Genomic DNA, 16821 nt, shown 5'->3' with positions numbered 1-16821 from the left:
AGCTTATAATACTGAAAAACTAGAAACAGCTTAATTGTCCAACACTGAGGGACTGGTTAGATAAATTACGGTATATCCACAAGATGGATTACTAGGCAGCCATTGTAAATATTAATGAAGAGTGTTTAATGTTTACAAAGAGCTTTTAATGATGTGGCAGAATGATAGTGATACTATGATAAGTGGAAAAAGAAAACTGTTATAGAATGGTACAATAGGATGCCAATCATGAAAAAAAAAATCATGCAACAAGACAGAGAGGAAATATGCCAAAATGTCAGAGTGGCTGGAGGAATGATGGGAGTTAAAAAAACAAAAACACTTCTTTATACTTTCTGTACTTTTAAAATGATTAACTATGTACACGGGTTACTTCTATAGTCAAGAAAAAAGTAAAAACTTTAAAAATGCTGTGTACGTGGTTTCCATTTTTATTTTCTCTGATGGATGATTGCACATCAGCAAATCTTGAGTTATGCTAACTACTTAGGCCGGTCACGACACACACACGTACAGAGAGGTCACATGGGCTATGCCGGGCTGGCTGTAGCAAATGTACATCAAGTTACACAGGTGGAATTGTTAGGCTGGTTAAAATACACCACCGAATGATGGGACACGGTTGGGTCAGGCCGCCTCTCTTGCCTGCCATTGTTGTTTGCGGAGGTCTGTGTGTTAGGCTGGTGAGTGGCATCCTGCTGGCACTCCGTCCATCCGGTGGCCCCCGTGGGTGGAGAGTGCCTGGGTCAGCATCTGCTCTGGGTCCCTTCTCATCTGCCCTTGCCTCGTGTTGGAGCTCCCAGCTCTCTGCTACCTCTCCCAAGTACTAGGTGTGCTCCAGCCGGGGCCCCATCCCCACTCTGCTCCACACATCTGGGACAGACGTTGCAAGGGAAGGAAGAGCCAAGATCGAACGGACACACTCCTGATACAAGCCGTGCCCAGACACAGGAGGGGAGGAAGCGGGAGACGTGACCACAACACCACACACAAGCTCAGTCTTTACAGATGGGCCCTCTGTGTCTCTAGACACATGGGCTGTGTGGAGCCCTCCAGGGCACAGCCCCTGGGAGAGGACAGATCGGGGGTGGAGCCGTTTGGGGCAGCCTGACAGCAGAACTAGGAGCGTGGATGGGGGATGTGTCCAACATGGTGCCAGACTGTTGAAAAGTCACGACTATACACACCTGGGGATCATGCCCCCTCCCAGTTCATTCCCACGGTGGGTTAGATACAGCTAGATAGAAGTGGAGATATACTTTTTCGAGGGAGGACCTTTCCTGGTGGTTGGATAAACAGTGAGACAGACTCCTGGGTTCGGCATGCTCTGGGGAGGGCCATGCGACGGTGAGGGACTCCCTATTGCTACACTCTGTACAGGGCGGCCGGGCCCGCCCGCCGCACCCACGGCCCCTGGTGGCAGTCATGGGCTTGCCTTCAATCCCTTCCGCCTTGGAGAGCTCTTGGGCCCCGGTGAAATGGGGGCTATGAAGACAAGAGGGTGGGAGGGGGTTCCCCGTGGCCCCGGGGGCACCCCACGTGGGGGCTACATGATATTGCACTGGGTGGCCCCGCAGCAATCCTTGATGAGCGCCAGCCCCGTCTTGGCTACCGTGGGCTTGCTAGGTGGGGGCTCTGCTTTCTTTTCTGCTCGGGAGCCTGCAGCAAGGTAGGAGAGCAGAGGCAGAGAGGGGAAACAGGAGAGAGAGAGAGGTGAGGTGAGGAGAGCCCTGATCATCTGCAGCCCCAGTTCCATCCCAACCCTTGGCAGGCCTTGCTTCAATGTCACAGATCAGGTGGTGTGGAGAGCTGGCATGCATTTTATATGGTCCTGGTGACTGTCCCCACCTCCCTGTAGGCCCACTGGCTTTCAGTCCTTGGCCCACAACTATAGCTTTTAGCCCTTCTCCTATTCTGTTCTCCTCACCATTGTATCTGCCAACCCCAGCACAGAGTCTGGCGTTCAAGAAGTATTTGGTGAGTGGATGACAGAAATTTTGTTTAAGTCACTTTAATCTGAGGGCTCATATCTTTCAATTCTGGAAAATACACATTATCTCTTCAGATACCCTCACCTGTCATTCTCTGTTCTCTCTCCTTTTGGAATGTCTATTAAATGTAAGTTGGACCTTATTATTCTAACCTCCATGTTTCATAACTTCTTTTTCATATTTCCTATCTCTTTGTCTCTTGGTGCTGCATTCAGGGTAATTTCCTCAGCTCTGTCTTCCAGTTATATGAATCCTCCCTTCAGCTATGTCTCTGTGTTTAACCCACTGAGTTTTCACTTCAGTGACAATAATTTTTTTTAGAAGGCTAATTGTTTGCTAATCTACCTATTCTTTTTTCATAGCATCTTGCTATTTCATTTTGGGTATTATTCCTTCTCATATCTCTTTAATCATTTTAAATATACTTTAGATAGTCTGTTAGTTCTGGTTCATGGGAGGACAGACATCCTCTTTGTTGCATCTACTGACTCCTCTCATGGTGGTTCAATTCTTCATTGGTTTTAAAATTTTTATTGAGAGATCATCTTCATGGGGGTTGTTTTTAATGTGGGGGCTGTGTATTATGAGAGCTGAAGGGACTCTACTGAGCAATTTTGCATTTGCTTTGCTGGGGTCCCAGAGACTTCACTGGTTTTGGATTAATTTTAATGTTTCAACTTGGGATTCCAGCACCAGATGGGTGGTGTATATTTGGACCCCACACTGGGCCTCTTGCATGTGGTGCAGGCTTGGTGTTTTGATTTCTTGCCAGAATTCTTTTTTCTATCCATAATCTTACATAGAAGGCACGTTTCCTTGCTCCTTCTCCACAGTGTTCGGTGGAGTTTTTCTAGTTTACCTTTCATGGAAGAGACAGTCCATTGAGGATGCTGGATTTAGACAGGGACCATGTGGCTTATGATTTTAGGGGCCTGCAGAAGGGACCAGGGCCCTTCTCTTTCTTTATTCCTTCACACTGTACTACAGTGTTTTCATGGGATGTTAATGGATGGTCAGGGAAAACTGGGTTTGCTGCTTCAGTTGATAGTGGCAGCTTTTGGGTCGTGTTTTCCTAGCAAGATTTTCTGTCCCTTTTCTTCTGATAACAGCTCATGTCTCTGTGGCTACAGGAGTGGGCATGTGACACAGATCTAGCCAATCACAACTTCTGAGCCTCTTGGTGAGAGTGATGGGCCTAGGAAGTGGGAACACGATCCAAGAAAGGCCAATCAGAATCTTATATATTTAGATACCAGGAGAGAATCACTGGTGTTGCCTTGCTGCTACTAAGTTATGGTTCTAGAGTTCTGGCCCCAGGGAGAAGGCCTGTGTAGTAGGAGAAAATGAAGCTAACATGCAAAGAGGTGCCAAGATGATAAATAGAAGGAAAGCAAGGGTTCTAACAGTGTCCAGTCCCTGAAGCCCTGGTTCCCATTGCTCTTTTTCCAGTACATCCTCTTTTTTGCTAGGGCCAGTTTGAATTGGGCATCCATTTCTTATAACTCAAAGTGTGGTCTCATTGGGCCAACAAAGAGAAGGTAGTTCCTAGACAGCAGGACCCATTATCACTTTAATATGCTAATGGACATTGGAAGCCTACAAAGAGAGGGTCAAATACACAGCATCTCCCAAACTTATTTCACACAGAACCCTTTTCGCTCTGAGTATCTCGTGAGGCTAATACTCTGAGAAGTAAACTTCTGGCTCCATTCCTCCAGCGACTCCAGCTCCAACAGAGGCCAGAGCTCCATGGCCCTCAGTCCTCACCTTCTTGCCTCAGTGGCCACCCAACTCCTTCAATGAAGTGCACCACACCATATGATTAGAGAGTGACAGCTGCTGCCAGAATTAGCTGCATAGTTTGCAGAACCCAGCGCAAAATGAAAATGCAGGGCCCCCTGTTCGAAAATTCTTAAGAATTCCAAGACAGCAATAGCAGGGCACTAAAGCAAGCATAGTGCCCTTCTAGGCCCTGGGAAACTGCACAGGTTTCTCACCCATGAAGCTGGCCCTGCCTGCTGCCTTCCTGGGCTCAAGTTTGATCTGTAGAAATCATTTTGTTGTGCCCCCCTCGGCTTCAAGACCTCTTTTAAATTTCCTTTTCTCTTGGATGGGGGGAGGAGAAAGAATAACGTATGCACTCACTGGCTGGAGATTTGGTTACTTTGTCTAGAGGTTTTAACTTGATTCTCAGAAAATCGGCCATTTCCTTGTCTTCTTCTTGCTCCCTGTGTAGACAGATGTGTAAAGACAAGAAGAAAGTACAGTAAGCTAAGAGAGCATCAAGGAACTGATGAAATAAGGCAAGAGTGTGGGATCATGTATCAGACTTCGTAGATGGTGCATGTGTATTGCTGTGTGTTATGTGTGGTGGTGCATGTATGTTGATGTGTGGGTGGTACATGTGTGTTGTATGTTATATGTGGGTGGTACATGTGTGTTGTGTGTGTGCATATGTTGTTATGTGTGTATAGTGTGTGTGTGTTTTGTTTGATGAATCTACTCTGAAGCAGAGACACATATCAATGATGGAGTAAATGGCTACTCCCACTAGTGTGAGACCCCAGGGGAGAGGCAGGTATGTTACAGGACCCAGCCTCCTTGATGGAGGTTTAGTGAGCTGGGCAGCCCCTCTCCTGACCCTGCACTTTTATGTTACCCTAGACAAGGTAAGTGGCAGGTCTCAGAGGGCAAGTCACCTCAGCTCTTCCAAGGGTCACCAGGAGCAAAGTCAACAATCCAAGCCTGGTTGAGTTGGGCAAGGCGCATCCTAGGGGCCTCAGAGGACTCAGGAGGACACAGAGAATTAAAAGGAAGTTGCCCTCTGGTTTGGAAAAGGCCCTCTGAGCCTCTCCCCTGTGGACAACTCCAAAGGCCTTGCTCCAGCACAAAAACATTCAAGAATCAATATTCACATCTTTCCCGTGCCCTGGCTCCCTGGGGAGCCTTCAGGTGCACCATGGCTCCAGGGCCCATGGTTGTCCAGATCCAGGTGGCAGGTGCATCTGCAAATAGGAGACCCTGAAGGCTAGGAAGGGGCATCAGAGCCATCTAGGAGAGGGAAAGGGAAAGAACAAAGCTGGGAAGTGGGCAGGCAAGGAAGCAAGTCAGTACAGGGGGCAGAGTTTCTGTAGAAACCAATGGAAGTTTCTGGAAAAGTTGCCTTGATGAGCTGGGAAAAAGCTCAGTGAAAAGAATGTGCAGGAAGCTCTGCCGTGTGTTATGTGATGTAATTCCTCCCTGGTTACCTCCTCAAATAACATTCACTTAAGATCCACAGGCCTTTGCAAAACATTTTGGAGCTGGATTTGAGTTTCTCTTGAATGTGAAGTGGGTCCTCAGGCCAGAAGGCCAGGATTCATCTGGATCCAGTGTTTGGGAAGCGTTTGCCCAGGCCATGCCTGTTGCAAAGCTGTGAGTCCTGGGAGCTGGTGATGGGTTTTGGAAGGCAACTGAGTTGTGTTCTAACAGCCCCAGCCCTCTGCTCAGGGGACATGCCGCCCACTTACCTTAGCCGCTCAACCTCTGCATCGTCCACCAGGAAGTCTCTCTTCTGCACCAGTTTGTGGATCTTCTGGATTAGCTCGTCCTCTCTCTGCTTCTGCAACTTGGTTTTTTCTTTTTCTGGGAAGAATACAACATTAGCAAAGACAGTTTGAGTGTAGCTGTTGAAAGCAGTTGAGTCCGAGGGGTCAGGGTTGGAATCCTGGCTCTACCATTTAACTTGCTGGATGAACTTGGAGAAGCAACTTGACCTCTTCAAGTTTCTGTTTCCTCCTCTGTAAAATACACAGTGAGGCTTGAATGCGAGACTGTGGTGATGTTAGTAAACGACTTTGCATAGAGCTGGCCCGTGGTGTGTGCCCGGTAAATGATGCTGCTGCTGCAAGGGGGTCGTGCAGAAGGCCGGGGGCAGGAGGGAATTACTCTATAGCGAGGTTCAACCAATCTGTCAGAAGGAAAGCGCCCACGCTTTCCCATCCTGTTCCAAATACCAAGGGCTAGAGCGCCATAGAGGAAACAAAAGAACGAGGGCTGGACACGAGGACTGAGAAAACTAGGAGGGCAGAAACTTTATCAGAAGATAAAAATCATGGAGCAGCTTGTCCATCTGCCTGCTGGAACTGGCACTGACCACTTCCTCTAGACCTGGGGGCAGAACCAGAGGCAAGGAGAATATAATATTTGGATTAGAGAGAAAATCGGTTTCTTTCATTAATCAGAAGGGGAGTGAGGAAGTGGAGTGGAATTGCTAGCAGCCCCTGGATTCCTGCTCATCGCAGCGTTGACGATGGCAGCATCATTCCTCTCGAGGTGGGTCCCAAAGTCTGATTCTGCAAGTCACTCGTCAGTACCACAGAGCCTCCCTGCCCTCTGCAGGCGAGTTAACCACAGCGCCCTTGGACTCGGGGAGTGATGTCACCGTCCTCTCCAAGTTACCAGCGGCAGCCCTCCAATATTCCCCTGTCCTCCGCCAGGCTCCAGATCTAAGCCAGAGTCACATAGCAACTGGCAGGGCCCCCAGGAACTCACAAACCTCCCTGCCCAAGTTATTCATCCCCGTTTTCTATCTCTTGCCAGTTCAGGCATCCCCCAGCCTCCCCAGATACTCAGCTGCAGCCCTCTGCTCATGCAGCCCCTCCCAGCAACTCACGGGAGAAGCCACCTACTCAAAGGGGTCTGTGCTAGCTTACAAACCAGTTACTGACCTAAGTCTCCACACCACCAGCCAATGCTGTTCACCTGCTTTTGCGTGTTAACATACCCTTTCTGCCAGCATCTCTCACCTGCCTCCAGGTACCACCCGTCTCCAGGTACTACCTACCTACCTTAAGCCCCACCAACCTTTCTCCAGGTACTACCTACCTACCTTAAGCCCCACCTACCTACCTGCAGGCCCCACCCACCTACCTGTAGGCATCACCCACTTACCTGCAGGTATCATGTACCTGCCTGCAAGCATCACTCACCTGCTTCCAGGCACCACCCATCTATCTAGGGACACACTTTTTTTGGCCATCATCACCCACCTACTTGCCAACTTTATCCCCTGCTGGCATCACACACCTGATTCCTAGCATCTTCACGTGCTTGCCGATGTGACCCTCCAGCTTGCTTCTCATCTATCTCCTCCAGCACATCTCCTTAGCCCAGGCCACCATCAGCTCTCCCTGGACCATACCATGACCTCCTAACTGGTTTCCCTGGCCTGTAGACCCTATCACAACTGTGAGCCCTTGCCATAGACTCAGACAGTCGTGGCTTAATGCCCCAGCTCCTCCTCTTCCTAGCTGTGTGACTCTGGGCACATTCCTCAACCTCTCTGAGCATCCAGTTTCTCAACACAGATAATCATAAAGTTGTTGCAAGTTTTAAGAGAGAGAAATCAAGTAAAACCCTAGGCTCACAGTCTGGTGGATAGTAAGAGTTCATGAACAGTCAGCTGCTACTATTACAGGCTATTATTTTACATAGTCACTGTTGTTTTAATGACTAAGTGCCCTCTAGGTTAAATATTTACCAAACGAGGTACAAAAGAAATAAACATTTGTTTAATGAAGGGAAAGCAAGTCGCATAAGTGTGCAAAATGTAAATGCTTAATAAATTGTAGCAATTATCTTTGTATTTGTATTACCGTGAGCTTTACGTTTTTAATCTGGTTTCTCAGCCTTGGTGCTATTGATATTTGAGACTGGATCATTCTCTGTCATGGGGGCTGTCCTGTGCACTGTAGGATGTTGAGCGTCATCCCTAGCCTCTACCCACTAGATGCTGGTAGCAGCCCCCTCTCTTAGTTGTGACAACCAAGCCTGTCTCCAGACATGGCCCATGTCTCCAGGGAGGCCCAACTCACCCCTGCTTGAGAACCACTATTAATTCTTTCCAACAACCCTATGAGGGAGACACTATTTTTATGTCCAAGGGGAGGGTATCATGGCCTCTACAGCCAGGTCTAAGCAACCCCAGCCCTAAGGGGACCGTGGTGGCAGTGAAGGTGAGGTGAGGCATCTTGGCTTGTTCTTGAGAAGCCCTGAAGGTGGGGAGGGCTCCAGGTGTCCTCTCTCATCACAGTCTGGTAAATTATTTTCTGACCCTGGCTGGAGAAACATGATTTTCTTGGCCATTCAGTGTTCTCTTTACTCAATATTTTTATTGATAAATTGCCAGGAGCATCATTTTTTTCCCCCCTAAACTCAGCTAAACCCATCTAGAAACCTGGCACTGGCCCAAGGAATGCACAGAAAGGCTCTTAACAAGGAGTCAGAGGAGAAGGTGGGGAGAGGTGAGCAGGAAAGGCAGGAGAGGAAAGGGAACTTTAATATCTGAATTTCTGCACAGAAGTGATTGGGAAGATGCAGTTTTCCAGCAGCATCAATGGAGCTGCCGTTGAGGACCTGGGCTCTGTTGCTAAGTGGCCCTATGACCTTGTATGTTTCCCAGCGGGACAGTTGATGGCATTTCAGGTAGAACTTGTTCTTCAGGGGTACTGTCCCCTCCATGCAGGGTTAGCGTTCCTGGCTTCCGCCCATTGAGTGTCAGTACCGATCTCATCTTTTTTTTTTTTTTTTTTTGGCAGTATGCGGGCCTCTCGCTGTTGTGGCCTCTCCCGTTGCAGAGCACAGGCTCCGGACACGCAGGCTCAGCGGCCATGGCTCACGGGCGCAGCCGCTCCACGGCATGTGGGATCTTCCCGGACCGGGGCACGAACCCGTGTCTCCTGCATCGGCAGGCGGACTCTCAACCACTGTGCCACCAGGGAAGCCCCCGACCTCATCTTTATTTAAACTTTTGGTATATATTTTTGCATGAATTTTGGTATTTTAAATATTGCATGAAAATATGATTACTGAATTTTTCATGTTCCAGCTGAGTGCCTTGTTCTCCTACCCTAGTGCCAGTACTGGTCAGTCATGCAGCCCAGACACTGTGTCAGCCAAAGACCCCCACCCCCAGCCATTTCCCACCCATTTCCTACCCATGCTCTAGAGGCTGCCACGGCCCCCCGTGGAGCCCCTGTGGCCTGAGGAGGCCTTGGCTGGCCTGGTGGCCACACACTCGTGTCTCCTTTCTCAGTGGCACCCAAGTGTCCTGCTGAGCCAACAGTGGGCTCTGGGAATCTTTCCTCTCAAGAGGGAGACATCAGTCTATGTTGGGCCCATCATTGTCCCCTGGGAAGTTGAAAATTGGGACACAGAGGCCCGAGAGTTGAGCTGTTGTGTGGGAAAATCATGGAAGGGAGATGAGGTTGTAACCGAGCTGCACCCTGTGGGGCCTTCCTGGGACACACCCCTCCCCCACATCCTCTGCTGTAGCTCTTCTCTGAAGTCCCTAGATAACAATATCTGATGCACACTTCCGGAGTTGTTTTACAGATGCTAAAACCCCCACCAAATGGAAGATGTTAACTACTTGATGAGCACATAGCCCCCAGGCCTCCTGGAGCCTGAGGATTCATGTTAACACCCCCACACACACACCTGTGTGACACCGCCCTGTTGCCTCACCATCCACCAGTCGGAGAATTGTGCATGAGCTGATCACATACCCTGGGATTCCCCTCCCTCACCTGGCCTTTAAAAATGCTTTGCTGAAACCCATGGAGGAGTTTGGGCGTTTTGAGCACTAGCTGTCCTGGACTCCTTGTTTGGCCCTGCTATAAACACTGCACTTTCCTTCACCATGACCCAGTGTCAGTACATTGGCTTTACAGCCTGCGGGCAAGCAGACCCAAGTTGGGTTTGATAAAAAGGTGGCCTTCCTTGGCTCATGTGCTATAGAGGGAGAAAACAGAACATGCTCCAAAATGGAGAGTAAGAGACAGAGAGAGAAAGAGAGAGAGAGAAAGAGAGAGCAAGGGCCAAAGAACATTCCACAGCCTTCCTGCTTTCCTGTTTTTGGTTCTCGACCCTTTTGAGTTGGGCTGAGCTTCCTGCCTGTTTGAGAGTAAATAGTACATCCTTGCCACCCCTAATTTCATTTGGAAATACGCTAGGGTCTTTGTGGATGCCATCAGTTAAGATGAGGTCATACTCATTGGGTCAGCCCTTAATCCAATGACTGGTGTCCTTATAAGAAGAGGAGATGACACACAGAGAAACACAAAGAGAGGAAGGCCACACAAAGACAGAGGCAGAGACTGGAATAAGGCAGCTACAAGCCAAGGAACAAGGACTGATGGGAACCACCAGAAGCTGGAAGAGGCAAAGAGGGATTCTCTGTTCCAGCCTTTGGCGGGAGCATGGTCCTGCTGACACTTTGATTTCGGACTTCTGGCTTCTCTCAAAGAATAAATTTCTGTTGTTTTAAGACACTAAGTTTGTGGGAACTTGTCAGGGCAGCCCTAGCAAACTAATATGATAATGCCTGCAGGCTCCAGGAGTCTCTGCAGTCCTTCAGTAACTGCCCGTTTTGTGTTTACATAAGCTTCAATGGGTTTTTGTATCTTTCAACTAAATGATCCCTCAGAGGAGTATAAAATGAGACACTTGACCCAGTGGCTCTCAGCCCTGACTGCCCATCACAACCATGTGAGAAGCTTGTAAACATGACCAATGCCAGGGCCCCACGCTAATCAAATGGAAGTTTCTAGTGGGTAGTGTCTGGACTTGGCTATTTCTCCCCCTCCTCATTCTATTTTTTTCTGGCCACATGGCAGGGCTGGCAGGATCTTAGTTCCCTGACCAGGGATTGAACCTGGGGCCATGGCAGTGAAAGCTCTGAGTCCTGACCACTGAGTAGAAATGTGTTCGGTTAATGATAATAATAATAGTAATAATACTAATGGCACTTATTCATTACGCACTCACTATAAGATGGGAACTGTGTTAAGTACTTTACATGTGTCACCCCTCGGTCAGTCTCACAACAATCCTTTGAGGTAGATAGCATGATTGTCCCAGTTTACAGACGAAGAAACCGAGTTATAGTGAAGTAACTTGCCCAAGGTCACATCATTAATAAATGACAGATCTAGGTTTGACTCCAAAGTCAGAGCTCGTAACCACCATACTCTACCTGTTCCCAAACAGGATAATAAGAGTAATCATTGCTGATATTTACTGGACTCTTTGGACCAGCTATCAAGCTAAGCACGTGGCTTGTGTTGTTTCATTTATCGCAGTAAGATTTACACCCAACGAATTAGGTACTATTACTATTCCTACCCCATTTACACAGGAAGAGAAGTTGAGTCTCAGAGAGATAATGTGACTTGCCCAAGGTCAAGGAGGTGGTCAGAATTAGGACTTGAACCCGGGTCTGCCCGATGCAGAGTTTGAACCATGTGATCAGGGAGCAAGCACTGCGTTGCAAGAATGAGGCTGCATTAGGGCCTTCCAGACGGGGGATCTGAGCAGCTGGTTCATGAGGTGGGGTCCCCCACGGTTACCTGGGATGGCGACCAAGTTCTGCAGCTCCTGCTTCAAGTCCATGATGTCGTTGCAGAGCTGGATGTCATCCATCCTGGGGAAAGAGGACAGTGCACAACAGCAGGTTACATCAACAGAACATTCTACACCCTGAGCACCACCCTGGTTTCAACAAAGAGGGCTAATGGGGGAGTTCTGTCCTCTGTAAAGCCCACACATGCTCTTTAGAAGTTTTACACCAAAAGTAAAAAAAAAAAACAAAACAAACTGCCCTTTATCCCATGACTTAGAAATGATCAATCACAGTTAATAACACCTTGATAGAGTTCCTTCCAGTCTTCCCATGCCTGGTTTTTGTTGGCATATGTGAGAGATTTCATGCTGTGGGTTCAGTGTTTTCCTTTTTCAGCTATGTGAAAAGCTTTTAAACATTACAGAAATTCACCGCATAGACAGAAAATCTCCCTCTATCCTTTAGAGAAAACCACTGTCAGTGGTTTGTCATCTATTCCTCCAGATTGAAAAAAGTGTTTATGCTTATATGACCAAAGATGACACCATCATTCATGCACAAAAAACGTTTTGCAATTTGCTTTTTTTAACTTAATGATATGTCTTGGGCATCTTTCCATGTCAGAATATGCACATCTCATTTTTAATGACTATATAATATTCTATTATATCGATATACAGTGATTTATTTAACCATTCCCCCCATTCATAGGTATTAGACTTATTTCCAGATATATTCTAGGATAGATTCCTAGAAATAAAGGAATTCCTAGCTAAGTCAATTCCCAGAAATGCAATTGGAGGATTAAGTGACATGAACATTTTAATAGGAATTTCCAAACTGTCCTTCAGAGGGACCGTGCATGACATTCCGACCAACAGTGTGAAAGGAAGCTCACCCCTATAATCTCAGCAATTGGGTTGCATATACAATTTTGCATTATGTATTTCATGTGTGTGTGTTGCAATATTAACTCATCTTACTGTAAACAACATTTGTAATGGCTGCCTGGAATTTCACCAAGTAGATTTATCAGAGCAGTTTTAATTATGCCCTTTTTTTTTTTTTTGCCACACTGCATGGCTGTGGGATCTTAGTTCCCTCACCAGGGATGAAACCCTGGCCCCGGCAGTGAGAGCATCAAGTGCTACTGGACTCCCAGGGAATTCCCTATGCCTTTATCTTGATTACTTAGGTGGGCTTTTTGAGTTGTTTGTTTGTGCTATTTTAGCCGCGTTAGGATGAACATGGATTCACCTTTCCACAAAAGAAAAGGCTTTTCTTTCGTGTTGGATTATTTGGGGTGGGGGCTACTGATTTTCAGAAGTAAAACCACTGAGTACAAAGGGTATGACATGTCTATGGCCATTGAGACATATTTCCAAATAGCTTCCCCATGGGGTGTGTGTGTGCCTTCATTCTGCATGTCTTTAATGAGCACTTACTACGTTCACCAATGACATAGGCTCCAGGGATGCACCAGCTCCCCTGCCCTCATGAGCTGAAATTTAATCAGGAGAGACAGAGGGTGAACACAAATACAACAGAACGTCAGATGCTCCGAAGAAGAGTGAAGCAGGTGAGGGGATGGAGTGGACCACTTTGGACACATCAACCTTCTGTCCCAGGAAGAGATGGAGGAAAGCAGGAATATTCTCAAAAGGCTCAACTGAGTCTGCACAGCAAGTAGGGGCAGGACCAGGACCAGAAATCGATTTGTCTGAATCCACTGATCTTTCTGCCTCCTTCCTTGACGTCTTCGCCAAGAACCTGATCTCCATTCAGAAGTGCCATCCACAGACCAGCTTGGGGCCCCCTGCCCTGCCCGTGTGACCCCCAGCATCCCAGCTTTCAGGATGAGTGGCAGTAATGTCTCGTTTCAGCCTGCATCTCCTGCTCCTGTTGCCAGGGGCAGGCACTCCAAGCGCTTGTCAAACCCTGCCCCGGAATATCCTAGCAGGTGGCAGCTGCCACAAATGAGCTTGGGGGCTTTGCCAGAAGGGTACATGCTGTTCCCCTGGGTTCCTATCTGCGAGCCTTCAACTGGAGGTGCTCCAGAATCCTTTTCCACATCTAGCGTGGAGATGAGGCTCCATCAGTGGTTCTTAAGGAGGATGATTTTGGCCCCTGGGGGCATCTGGCAACATCTGGAGACATATTTGTTGTTACTGCTGGGTATGTGGGGGGATTGCTACTGGCATCTAGTGGGTAGAGTCCAGGGATGTTCCAAAGCATCCTACAATGCACAGGGCAGCCCGCCTCAGTAGAGAACTACCTGGTTCAAAATGCCAATCATGATGAAGTTGAGAAATCTTGGGTTATAACCACAGAATTGACACAGGTACCTGACAGATACTTTTTGAAAGATGAGAGAAGGAAAGGTGATGAAAGAACAAAAGAGCAACAGGTAAAGTTAGAAGCAAGAGTATTGGCACCAAACATCTCTAGTTCAAAGGGGCCATGTGCCAGAAATTCTTCTCTGAGTCTAACTTTCCTCATCTTTGAAACACGAATTATAATAGTACAGCTTTCTAGGATTATTATGCATGTCAGGCACTGAGCACGTGTCTGGGACATACACAGTACAAGGCTCAGTAAATCATATCTGTTGCTATTATTAGCCGTTAGAAAGAGGCAGGGGGAAAAGAAAGAGAAAATGATGCTGGATAAGCAGGGTATTTGACAAACAGAGCTAACGTTCAACCTTAAAACAACTTTTAAAAATTATATTCCTCTCTATAAAATTTTTTAAATAAAATTCTTATCTGATTGCAGAACAGATTCCTGATCATTGTACAAATTTTGGAAAATACAAACAAGTACGAAGAAGGAACCTAAGATTACACATAACCTTGATCCACGTGCACCAGAGGCCACTGTTCCACTCCGAGTGTTTGGGTGAATTTCACACCAGTCTTCTTCCTACATGTAACCCAGGTGTGGCGGGCTTGCCCTGGGGGGCCTTCACCCTTTGTCCATCTCGAAACTGCACTTAGCATGTTTTGAGTCCTCCCAAGCACATCCACATTCACCCCACATTAACGAGCAAGGTGAAATTCTTGTGACGCTCTCACAGACAGGCATGCGTCAGAACGCCATGAAGATTCCTAGTAGATAGCACTGTGTTTTCCTCAGATTTTTCTCTTGTCACCAGCTTTCCATTTCTTCTCTTTCTCTCTCTTCCTCTTCCACACACCTCGTGGTCCTCGGACCTGTCACCTACAGATTGGCACTTGCCATCTACCTCTACAAGGATTAAATTATGAGCCACTGCAGCTGCTGACCTTCGACACCCCCTGAAAGGAGTTCAGGCTAGAGGTCAGAAATGAAGCACTCTGTGCTCTGGGAAAAACTGGCAGAACAGGTCTTCAGATAGTTGGATATTTTCAGGAGATGGTTTTATGAGCCCAATCTTGCATCTCCTCGCATCTAGAAAAGCACTAAAATCCTTCATGGTGACGTCTGCTCCTCGTGACTAGCAGTAACTTTCACGAGACTAGCAGAAACCTTCTGCAAAAAATATGTGCTTGACTGCATGTACACTCCCCCTTCACCAAAATCACATATATAGTGACCTTCCCCCCTACCTCTTTGGAGCAGTTTCTCAGAGCTATCCGAGATGCTGTCTCCTGGGCTATAGTCTTCATTTCGCCCCCAATAAATCTTAACTCACAACTCTCACGTTGTGCATTTTTAGGTTTGTTTCAGTGGACAGATCCCAAGCAATTCACCTCTGGTCTTCAACTTACAAACCCCAGTTGGCAAAACCAAAGCCTGGTGGTTCCCTGAACATCCCCAGGAAAGGAGCTTGCTTCCCCCAACCTCCACCCAATCTGTCTATCAGGGAATTTACCTAAACAAAAATCAGGCTGGAAGAGGGAGGGACGGGCTCCACCATTAAGGGAAACAAAAAGTCAACATTTATTGAGCATTTGCTTTCTGTGCATAAACTCATCTAAGTCCTCATGGCAGTCCTGAGAGAGGTGTTGTTTTTATCTCCATTTTTACGGACAAGGAAATGGAAGTTAAGCGATGTGACCAAAGTGCCACCCTGGTATGTGGCCACTGGGATTCGGCCCAAGCTCGCGGGCGCTCTTGACCACTTTACCATGGTCTCTCCTCTCCAAGTGGCTGCAGGAGTTGAGGCTGACATTGAACTGACCTTCGTTCTGCCCCTTCCTCCCATAGCCCTTATCTATTTAGGAGGCAATGTCTCCAGCTCCTTTCGGCGAGACAGGCTGGGACCTGAGACCTGGACCCTTTGCTGCAATGCTTGCACCTGGACACACGTCTCCACAAGCAACAGATACAAAGAAACTAGAAGGGACTAAAAATAACTGCACGCACAAGCATGCCTGTGCAGTAGCAGTGGCAATTATGAACAGTAAGATACAAAAAGGCCACAAACCAACTGCCATTTCTCCATTCCTTCCATTTCTCCAACTGCCATTTCTCTTTTGTGGAGAGCAAAAGTAGGGCACTGTGCGTGATCCCTGCACACTGCGCCACCAAGGGGGTGGGCAGATCACCTAAGCCACCCCACCAGCCCAACCCACCAATCTGCCCCCATCCTCACCCTATTTAAAGAACCAGCTTGCCAGCCCTTGGAGAGCAAGCACAGGCACCTGTTTCTTGTTTTCTTTCCCTCATGCTGCACGAGTCCCAATAAAGCCCTGCCTGAATTCCTCATCTGGCCGCTTATCAATTTCTATTGATTACAGGAGTACAAGGACCCAGGTCGGTAAAAACAGAAGCCAGTTGTCTTAGTCTGTTCAGGCTACTATATAACAAAAATACCATGGACTGGGTGGCTTAAACAACAAACATTGATTTCTCACAGCTCTGAAGGACTGGGAAGTCCAAGATCAAGCTGCCAGCTGGTCCTGCTCCTGGTGAGGACTCTTCCTGATTTGCAGACAGCTTTCTTCCTATACCCTCACATGTTGGAGAAAGAGATCCTCTCTCTGGGGTCTCTTTTATAAGGGCACTAATCCCATTCATGAAAGCTCCACCCTCATGACCTTAATCACCTCCCAAAGGCTTCACCTCTAAAGACCACCACGTTGGAGATTAGGGCTTCAACAAACGAATTTGTTGGGGTAGGGGAGGGACACATTTAGCCCATAGCACCAGTCATGGCAGTCCCATTTGCCTCTGCCAGACATCTACTTTCCCAGGCTTCCTGGCAGCTAGAGGTAGACATGAGACCCACTTTGGGGCAACGAGAGGTAAGAGGAAGTCTTCTTGTGCGGGAGGGGCAGTTCTGGGGAAGATGATTTGAGTCTTGGGTGCTATCCCCTCATACTCCTGAAGCTGCTATAGCCACTGTGATGAGGATGGCATAGGGAAGCAAGGAAAGAGCCAGATTTTTGATGACATCCTTGAGCTACCCCACTGATACCTAATTAATTGAAGATACTATTGGGAGTTTCCTGGTGGCCTAGTGGT

At 47.6% G+C, this 16821-nt stretch overlaps 1 protein-coding gene across 3 annotated transcripts in view; it reads right to left on the bottom strand.

Annotated features, from left to right (window-relative positions):
• Positions 1 to 16821, bottom strand: part of BMERB1 (bMERB domain containing 1) — a 171236-nt gene that overhangs the window by 16430 nt on the left and 137985 nt on the right. The window contains exons 7-10 of one of the 3 annotated variants that reach the window (XM_004270155.3): positions 11381 to 11454; positions 5501 to 5615; positions 4137 to 4219; positions 416 to 1659 (exon numbers count right to left, since the gene is read on the bottom strand). In XM_004270155.3, coding sequence (XP_004270203.2) covers positions 1547 to 1659; positions 4137 to 4219; positions 5501 to 5615; positions 11381 to 11454 — 385 coding nt within the window. In that variant the 3' untranslated portion in view covers positions 416 to 1546. Of the gene's footprint in view, positions 1 to 415; positions 1660 to 4136; positions 4220 to 5500; positions 5616 to 11380; positions 11455 to 16821 lie in introns of those variants that run through there. The other 2 variants (XM_033428747.2, XM_049699608.1) reach the window with 2 other exon arrangements.

This window comes from Orcinus orca, chromosome 16 (assembly GCF_937001465.1).
Source record: "Orcinus orca chromosome 16, mOrcOrc1.1, whole genome shotgun sequence".
Taxonomy (NCBI): Eukaryota; Metazoa; Chordata; class Mammalia; order Artiodactyla; family Delphinidae; genus Orcinus; species Orcinus orca.
Note: the sequence above shows the minus strand (reverse complement) of the source record. Positions and strands in the feature narration are given on the sequence as shown.